This window comes from Ascaphus truei, chromosome 16 (genome assembly GCF_040206685.1).
Source record: "Ascaphus truei isolate aAscTru1 chromosome 16, aAscTru1.hap1, whole genome shotgun sequence".
Classification (NCBI taxonomy): domain Eukaryota; kingdom Metazoa; phylum Chordata; class Amphibia; order Anura; family Ascaphidae; genus Ascaphus; species Ascaphus truei.
In genome coordinates, this window is record NC_134498.1 from 48,279,587 (window position 1) to 48,289,682 (window position 10,096).

A 10,096-nucleotide genomic window follows, 5' to 3' on the forward strand; every position below is an offset into this window, starting at 1 on the left:
ACATTGGATCAGCAGTCAAAAGATAAAGAGAAAATGATACTCCCGTCTTTTCTTTTTGGTCTCCCCAGAAGATGAGGCCAAACACCCCTCCCCCCGAGAATAATTTTCTCTAATTTTGAGAGTGCTGATCCAATTTGTTTTTGTAGCGCTTTGGTTGCAGGACCCTAGCATCTGCATTATACAAGGCTGAGTGACTGCAAGTTCATTTGTTCGTTTTATTGTAATCTTCTCCCAGCCACCATACAGCCCGGAACACATTTACCTGGTGGGATATAACTCCAGGAGTGCTGCAAACTCCCATGGCATTAAATGTGGCCAAACGGTTGTCAAGGAAGTTTATATTGATTGACAAAACCCCTCCGTGCAGCTTCATCCTGCAGTATCTGGCTTGCCTAAATCCAGCACACTTGTGTGGCTAAAAAAATATAACCACACACGGTTCAGACGGTCACGATCAGGCATTTATACGGAATAATAAAATCCCGCATCACACACTCGATTCTCCTCACTTTTAAAGCTTTACACTCTTCTGCCCCTCCTTACATCTCGGCCCTAATTTCTCGCTATGCACCATCCCGACTCTTGTGTTCCGCACAAGGATGTCTTCTTTCTACCCCCTTTGTGTCTAAAGCCCTCTCCCGCCTTAAACCTTTCTCACTGACTGCCCCAAACCTCTGGAATGCCCTTCCCCTCAATACCCGACTAGCACCCTCTCTATCCACCTTTAAGACCCATCTTAAAACACACCCTAACGAAGCATACGAGTTACCCAGTGGCTGATACTATACACCTCATACATTGACCATGGCCCCCTACAGACGCATGTACCTGAACGACCTCCTACTGTCTCTGTATGTTCTTCCTACTTACCGATTTAGATTGTAAGCTTTTCGGGTCAGTGACTCCTTTTCCTAAATGTTACTTTAATGTCTGAAGCGCTTCCTCCCATTGTGTTTTGTATTTGTTATTTATGATTGTCACGTGTATTACTGCTGTGACGTGCTATGTACATTAATGACGCTATATAAATAAAGATATACATACATTTAATGTGCAAGTCTGTTAAATTAGTGAATTGTAATTTATCAAGTAGAAAACATTCCATTGCGGAGCCTTGACACCCTTCTCTCCCTCTCCCTCTCCCTCCCCCTCTCCCTCTCCCTCTCTCTCCCTCTCCCTCTCTCCCTCTCTCTCTCCCTCTCTCTCCCCTTCTCAGGACACTGTTCTTGCAGAGTTGCTGCAGATTCAGAAGGAGCAAATCGTGACTTACCATGAGCACGATTCTCTGCTGGACCATAAACAGGAGGAAGAGCTGACCGAAGAGGAGAGGAAGACTGCATGGGCCGAATATGAAGCCGAAAAGAAGGTACGGCTGCGCAACCAGGGCAGAGCGGGCCACGCGTAACAAGTGTCCTTGTTCTGTATTTATTAGGCATTAGCGTATGTTCCAGCGCAGTGGGTAGTAGATAAAGATTTCCTCCCTTGCAAAGTCTTCCATATAATACCCGCAGTGGTTCTAAAGATTACTTTTTTCACTTCATTCCTAAATTGTGTACTGTGTGATGGTGTGTAAACTCCTGCAGTGGTGTTTCACACAATAGTACCGCACACACGAGGGTTCTAATAAATTCTGATGTTTTGTGACTTAAGCTTATGTCTTTGCCATTAAACATGTTGGGATGAAGTTCTCGTGCCTGGTGTTTCCCCGATATCGCTGCTGTCCTCCTCCTACGTTTCCTGCTTGGTAGCATGGGAACATCAGGCCAATGTTTCCAAAGTCTACTGTACAACATTTAGAAATCCGTGTTTTGGGGGTTTGTACGTAGCCAGCTTTTCAGCCACTTAACCCCTTTAAGCCATTGCTTGGCGTGGCAGGGCATTGGAAGCCTGACCTCTTGGTGGCCCTTGAGGACTGGCATTGTCCACCCATGGGTAGAGGCCCTTGGAAGCTGCTTTGATTGGTTGTTGCAGAATATTATTTTAGTTGCAGCAGATCTAAAGTGGGAGCCAAGTGTTCCATTAACCGTGTCAGTGCCAGAGCAAAACCGTGTTACTCATCCCATGGATGTGAAGGGGTTAATGGAGAGCTTCATCTGGAATACCATGACTTGTTATCACCATCATTTTATTCTGTACATAAGTAGCTAGGTTCTCTTTGGTGAATGCTGTTAATAAACGCAATGGAACAAAGGACAAACCGGTTACATGAATCCATCTTTTGCCGCAAGGCGTTTCCTTGTTTAATGTTTTGTTTCTTCACATAGTTTGTTCTATGTTCTTTATTGTAGCATTACCAGTGCTAATATTATAAGATCTTTGCATATTAAAAGCATGCCGCTTTATTTATTTTTTTGTGTCCTCCAGGGCTTGACCAGTCGTTTGAACTTGGCAGCTGTGGCCAATTACTCACAAATCAATTTCAATTCCCAATCTCCTTATATGCCATTAAACTTGGGAGCGTTGTCTTCACTGACTAATCAACAACTGGAGGTAAGTAATTTAAATCCAAATGGCCTTTTGGATGTGACGTATGACACTGCACGTGTGGGATTACATGTAACATGCTTCTTTAAGAATGACCCAGCAACCAAATGACGACAGTTCTCCATGTTCTAGGAATGAGATGTAATTGGAAGGCCCTGAGCGTGAATTGAAATGTTACAAGTGGCTTTGGAGAAAGCCGCATTAGTTGGTTATGAAAGCGTATCACAATGAAATTACAACACAGTAGCCATAGAAATCCAGTTACAGCTCTAGGGGAAAATGTATCCACACCTCTGTTTGTTTAATGCAAAAACGAAGTTGTCCTAGGACATTGTTTAGTGAGCTAACATTCTATCCTCTCCCCTGAGGAGTGTCCAATCAGCGAAAGGGTTCACACAGCTTCACTATCTAATATGAACCCATATTATTCTGCAATCTCTTAAGGACCTTATTAACCAAGGGAGAGAGAAAGTTGTTGAAGCTACGAATAACATAGCATCTGCTCGAATTCAGCCGCTGGAAGAGATCATCGCAATGGTGGTACGTAGTTTGGACGTGAGATTTCTCTCTGCGCATCAACGTACTGCACCCCACTGATCTCTTCTAATTTCCCCCCCCCCAGTGGAATGAAACCCCGACCTTGTCGGAGGCCCAAGTTCAGTCTCTTTCCCTAAGCAGACAGTCCAGCCAGGAGCTGGAAATCAAACGACGGGAATCCATCTACAATGATGTCCTGACGAAGCAGCAGATGGTAACTATTTTATCTATATTACACGGATTTTTATCAGAGCATCCTATTTCCATGTTCAACGCTCAATGTTGGTTGATGTTTTAAGGGCAATATTTTAGTGTAAACGGCAGTAATGGTCATTTGCATGTTTCTCAAAGACTTTCCCCACGTACCAGTGGTGGCTCGAAGTTGGCTATGCTTCAATTTTGTGTCCTTTACTGACCAGTCCGTTCACTTTGTCCCAATATCACCACTCGCCTTCCTGTGAAGGGTTTACTCAATGGCTATTCTATACCTTTGCCTTGTGAGATGATGCATGGTTCATACACGCAGTCTGTAGGCGTTCTAAATGACAGAGTACAGCTATTTGAATAATGAACATCCTAGGATGGATGTATTCTATTTTTTACCTAAACTGCATAGAAATCCGATAGAACCGCCCGTGAGCGATTACGAAGCACACTGATTGCAATAGTTGGGATTTAAAAGGTGTCCTGAAATAATCATTCTTGCATTTTAACCCCTCGGCAACAATGCACTGAATTGCTGTCCCTTCTGCCACTGACCGGGTTATGGTTTAGAAGCTTTGGCAAAGTTTGCAGTTGAACCCATACCAAAGAAATACAACATTATCCTTCCTGCGGAATCCCTTTGAATTTCTCATGCAAGTGTTTCCTGCACAGTTATTTCCAGCTACAGGCTCCACTCAATTAAAAATGATTCCAGCCACCAGGATCCAAGTTATTTGGGGTACACATTTGGGAGGAATGTACTGGCATTTGCACAACTCTGGCCAGATCAGCGGCATTCCTGCTTCACATTGTTCCACTCCATTAGGTTTTGTTTCCCCTTGCTGTTTGTCGGCGTTCCCCGATCATGTCTGCGGAATTAGCCCCAGCCACGTCGGAAAAACCCTCCAAATGAAATCACCGTGACAAATGTGTGAATTCTTTTTCACACTGTAACGAGTGGTTGCAGAACAGCTAGCATGCGTGTGCGGCTTGCATTACAACCGCTAATTCATGAACAGGACATAACTGTGTGTCCCTGACGACCGATGTAAGACTGGGTGCTTACCGTAATTGTCCGCTGTACACCAGGCTATTAGTGATGGTGATCCGTTTAATGGCTTTTCCAGCTGCTGGGGTGTCCCTTTCAAATGGATTTCAGAGCAGAAAGTATTTATTTTCCCTCCCACTGGACATTTGAGACTAACGCACCATGTCCCTTTGTTTTGAATTACCTTAGGCGACTTTGTAATTTCTCTCTGCTTCCGCCTTGCTGCAGGGCCTGTGCTTCTGTCTTACACGCAGACAGGGGTGCTGAGGGGGACCTTAATGCTTCATTGTTCTAATATATAGTTATTTACGAATTCAACTTTCAATTTCAGCCTAGTACGACACTTCCTTGTGAGATTTCCTAATGCCTTTTCTACCTGTAGAAGCATTGATTGTAAAATTACATTTGTTAGGGCTCAAATATGCAAATCGTAGCGGCATTCTTAGATTTTTGATCACTTGAATGACTTTGGGACCGTAAAAATATTTATTGTACGTTCAGTGATATTTGTTGTGATATTTAGTTTTTGGGGCTAAACTTAAAAGTATGATAAAAAGCTTAATGTATGGAGCTGCTCCTTTCCATGCTACTTGGGGAGAAGCGTAGGGACGAGTACTCTGCCCCATGAAGTGCATGAACACTGTTAAACTCCCAGCGTCTACTTGTGACCTTCTATCCCCCTGTGCCTCGGACCAAAATTAGATTGTATGCTTTTTGGGTACGTTCCTGAAAACCTATTCAAGTATGTTATTGTTGTGGGGGATAAGGGGGACAAATTGTTAACTTGGCGTTGGCGCCTACATACAGCACATCTAAAGAATCTTCTTTCTCTGCAGTTAATCAGTTGTGTACAAAGGATACTCATGAGCCGCAGGTTACAGCAGCAGTTCAATCAGCAGCAGCAGCAGCAACAACAAATGGCGTTTCAGCAGCAAGCCGCGCTTAGCCGCATGATGATGCCTAAGAACCCAAATATGATGATGAACCCATCAAACTATCCACAGATCGACCTGAGAGGAATGTACCAAGCAGGAATGCAGGCGCAGTTGCAACGAGCTTCACAGGCCATGAGAGGCAAAAATCCAGGACCTTCCCAAGGGAAAAAAATGTGATTTTGCACTAAAACCTTACAAGGATCGTTAAAATCCCAGCTTTTTTTTTTGTAGGAATCAATGGCTTAACAGAACTCGACTGTAAAAAAAAAAAAAAATATGAATTATTTTGTCCCCTTTAGAATGCCAAACTGTATTCTGTACGAGCTTTCAGTGTTTAATTCTTTGATTTTGTTTTATGTCCAAGTGTCAGTGATGCTATACAGAATCTTCTTATGCCCCGAGTGCAGAAGAGAGACATGTTTTCAGTGAAAACAGGCCTTCCGTAATCATACCAGCTACTCAAACTGGCGTAAAATTCAGGACACCACCATGACCACGGGCTTTACTTTATGCAAGAGATGTATTTTCATCACTAGCCAGTGCACTGTATATGCAGCTGAACGTATCGATGAAGTGTCGGTATGCAGGCTCTGCTCTAAGGTTAACCTTTCCCGTGTGATGGGAGCCGGTGTTCCAGAGGCTTCCAGTAGCAAAAGTGTTGTGAATTAATCTGCGCTTTACGTGTGTGAAAGCCGTCCTCGTCACTAGAACCCATGTCCCTCCTGTTTATTATTACCACTGCCCTCAAATCCATAAAGGATTGATATTCACCTTTTCCCAACATAACATTATCCCTCAACTCTGCCTCTGGCGCCTCACGGTAACTACAGAGTAACCCGGCTGCACTACTGTAGGGTTTAAAAATATTGAGCTGAACATGTATGGATTTCAAGAAGTACATTCTCCTTAACCCGTTACCGGCATATTTCCATGTGTGCGGAGGTCTTGGCCACGACTCTTTAGCGGAATCTATGTAGAGAGCTCTGTTGTCTTTACATTTATTTAATGGAAGCAGGAAAGCCGATAGAAATTTCTACATTTAAAATACTCTTGAAACTATGTCTGGAAATGGGCAATCCACGAAAGTTCTTCTCTAGTAATTGAGATTTCATTAACCGTGTCCTTGTATATCATTGTAAGCTTCCCGATGTTGCATTAGCTTCTCTGTATGTTTTGTAAATATAGTTTTTCTCCATTCCTCATGTTTATTTCCTGATTTTTCATATGTCATGCTTATTTTTACAGACAGAAGTGTTTCCCGTTACCACCCCTCATCTGTCCTCATTAAAAGTATGATAAAGAAATAAATGTAAGACATCACTTCTGCTTTAAGCAACACATTCCAGTATCTACAATAGTTTGCTTAAGCAGCGTCCTGGGCCAGACTTTGTAGTCCGGTTTGCTACTTGCTGCCGGAGCAATATGGAACCTGGAATACATGAACATTTGGTATCTAGTTTACCTGGAGATGGAAACCAGTGTGCTCAGTTGGGACTTGGAGTGCTCGAGCTAGGCCTTATTCCTTAGAACTTAGACCAGGGGCGGGCAACTCCAGTCCTCAAGGGCCACCAACAGGTCACGTTTTCAGGATATCCCTGCTTCCGCACAGGTGGCTCAGTCTTGACTGAGCCACCTGTGCTGAAGCAGGGATATCCCTAAACATGATCTGTTGGTGGCTCTTGCCTACCCCTGCTCTAGACCTAAAGATTGATATGTTTGAAAAATTGGTTTCACAAAGGCGGTTTTAAGTAGGGTTAGTTTCGGGTGGAAAATGCGTAGCCTTACCTGAAACCTACTTTAGCCCCCTACAGATCTGGAGGTTCACATAAATCTTTAGTTGCAAGCCCCTCCTGTTAAGTTTCATTAAAAAAATTCAACATACTTTTATTTTGGGGAATGCGAAGTTCATCATTTATATGCAGTGACTGTCGTTCTGTTGCCCTGAAGAACGCTATACAGCCATCGTTGATTGTTTGCTTTGGCATCTTATCATGTTTTTTTTTTTATGGGACAGTCGAGTCCTTCCGTAGAATTGATTCCTCAATTTCTGGATTTCTCTGCCGTTCCCTCCTTTCCCAGGGAACAGGACAGCAGTGGCTAGGCCCTGATTTTAACTGAAGGAAGTAAGCAGTTGTCTTGTGAATGGCAGGGAGGAAGCTACCCAGTTTATGAAACACTGCAGACACAGAATGGAATGCAACAGTCCCAAATACTACTGCTCTAATAGATTGATGTGGAGATGTGCAGTTTTCTGAACCATGTACATAGCCTTAATTTGCATTACAGAAGACCCCTTGGGGGGGAGGAGGGGTTTCTCCCCTCCCATTTTTGTTTGTGTTATCACTATGTATTCACCAATTAAAGTGCTGCCTTTAGTACCAGGCACACATCTGATATTTTGTGTTATAATGAAGCCAACGCCCCTTTTATTTTAGCTATAATGGAAAACAAGCCGAACCTTCGATGATTTATAATGCTCATTATTGGAATGAGGAGAAATGCTTTGACTTTCAGTTCAGCCAGGATTGTGAAACAATCTCTGCTTGTATAGTTCTTACAGCTACACTTTTGTATTAATATTCCTGTTACTAAAAAGCTTTCCTTTGGATTACAGTCCTTGTTTAAATTAGCCTTTGCATCCCTTTGAGTGTGGTTTCTAAAAGATTTACTCCCAATTTAGGGAGACCGTTCTGTTGTGAATTACTTTGATAGTTTCAGCATCGAGACTTTAATCGGATAAGGGAGAGAACGCAGAAGCAATGGATGTATGAAAACAAGTCTGGGCTCGTGTAAATTAAGAACCAAAAATTTAAATGTCTGCCCCACAGAGCTGTTCAATGCTTTGGTCCGTGCTTGGTCACTAGCTTGAGATACCTGGTGTGTCCTAGGAAATAGATCCCAGGTCTGCCTACTTGATTTTGTGCGGTGCCGGTCCAAAAGTCCTATAACTCCATTAAAAAAAACAAAAAAAAAACAGGAATAGTTCCCTAAAATGCTTTCTATGATGGGAGGGTTATATAGGGGAATAAGAACAAGCTTTAATAATGTGAAGGTTTGCACACAGTTTTCGGGTTTCCAGGTAAAAGGGATGTGTGTAGTAAAGCTCATTATGGCAAAGGCTTTCCTAGTACATGGTGCGGTGTGGAATACGGCTGATGTAGTATGGTGGAGAATAGTTCCTTGGCCCCATTTTGCACCTCTGTCCCATCATGAAATGAACACCCTTTTGTAATTCAGACAAAAAGCATAAATATAGTAATTTTGGGGGTTCCTTGGAGCTTGCTGGGTATCTGTGTTTAATGTTTAGTCTCCCAGAGACTGAGTATGACCTGCTGGGTGACATTAAGTTTCCATACATTGCAGAGTTTCTTGACAAGCTGTTTTCCAATCTCTAATCCTTTGAAGGTTTCCTCTCCCGTAAGTTTGAGTATCGAAGTTGAGTAGCGACTCATGTCCGATATGGAATTGAATTACATTTGAATTGTTAAAATTTGAGTTGTGTTTTTTTTTTTTTATATAGCAGACAAGTTTTTAATTAAAATGTACAAAAACGAAACTTGATTACTTTCTAAATGCTTTACCTGTCTTGTAATATGATGTATTTCATTTTATTTTTTACTCGTGACTTACAATAAATGTACAAGTCAAACTGTTGCTCTTTAGCACAAGGATGGTAAAATAATCCCTTTTGAAGGAGTAACTGTTTACTAAAAGGCCCAAGATAATCTTACTAACTCTGCAAGAACACCTTACTAACGAGACCCGTGGACGATGGGATTGCTAGAAGATTCACAAACTGAAGATGCAACATGGACCACTTCGCATAAACCCACTTGATATTTTAGCTGCATACTCTGTGCGCAAAGCAAGGGGCTCAACTCCAGTCCTCCAGCCTCCCCCAACAGGTCAGGTTTTCAGGATATCCCAGCTTCAGCACACGTTGCTCAATCCGAGGCTTGGTGAGCCGCTGACTGAACCACCTGTGCTGAAGCTGGGATATCCTGAACACCTGACCTGTTCAGGGGGGGAGGGTGCGGAGGCGAAAGAGGACTGGGGTCAAGCTCACCTGGCGTAAGGTATACCATCAAGCTTTAACAGACTATTACGTTGGCAAGATATGGAAAAAGGCTTTTCTTTCCACTTGTTTTAGGTGTTTTAAACTAGTTGCAATGACTTTAAGGACAATTTAAACAATGTTGCCTGTACTACAATTTTGCTTGCTAAATTCTCCACATTTTGTAATGTTTATTACTTTGGATGTAAAGCGTTTTTTGCTCCGTATTTGTGATATTGTACATGTACGTCTCCGTTGTATAGTAGTTTTGGTTCATCTAACCAGCTTTGGCTGCTGAAATCATACAGCTGTGGAGATTTGCCTTTTGTTTTTCTGCTTCTCAATTCTGTATTCAATATCTGAAGTACTGTAGAAAAAAGTCACTTCCCACAAGGCTGTTTTATTTTTATTTTTTGTAATATATTGAAGGACTGGTTGTTTTTAAAGAGAGCAAGCATTCAAGTATGGAAAATATACTCTGTGTTTTCACCATTCAAAGTGCTGTTTAGTAGTTTAAAAAAAAATATATTTAATATCTCATTTAATAAAGTGACCAAAACCGTTTCCTGGCCTCTGTACTACCTTTACACTGCGTTAATTGAAGCCAATGTTAACCTGCCAGTTGCATGAAATGTTGTGTTGAAATGGGTTTATTGAAAGAATGACCCTCTTTGCTGTGATGTCTGACAGGCGTACAGACATACCCCAGTTTAAGGGCACACTGTAAGTACACTCGCGAGTAAGTACATATCGCCCAATAGGCAAACGGCAGCTCGCGCATGCGCCTGTCAGCATGTCCTGAACAGCAATACCGGGCTCCCTACCTATACCGAA

General features: G+C 42.4%; 1 protein-coding gene across 3 annotated transcripts in view; it reads left to right on the top strand.

The window, feature by feature from the left end:
- The window catches only part of ATRX (ATRX chromatin remodeler), a 76,668-nt gene extending 66,842 nt beyond the window's left edge, over positions 1 to 9,826 (top strand). For all 3 annotated transcript variants that reach the window (XM_075573496.1, XM_075573497.1, XM_075573498.1), the window contains 5 exons: positions 1,217 to 1,366; positions 2,365 to 2,490; positions 2,929 to 3,024; positions 3,107 to 3,235; positions 5,110 to 9,826. In XM_075573496.1, coding sequence (XP_075429611.1) covers positions 1,217 to 1,366; positions 2,365 to 2,490; positions 2,929 to 3,024; positions 3,107 to 3,235; positions 5,110 to 5,385 — 777 coding nt within the window. In that variant the 3' untranslated portion in view covers positions 5,386 to 9,826. The remainder of the gene's footprint in view (positions 1 to 1,216; positions 1,367 to 2,364; positions 2,491 to 2,928; positions 3,025 to 3,106; positions 3,236 to 5,109) is intronic.
- The last annotated feature ends 270 nt before the right edge of the window (positions 9,827 to 10,096 follow it).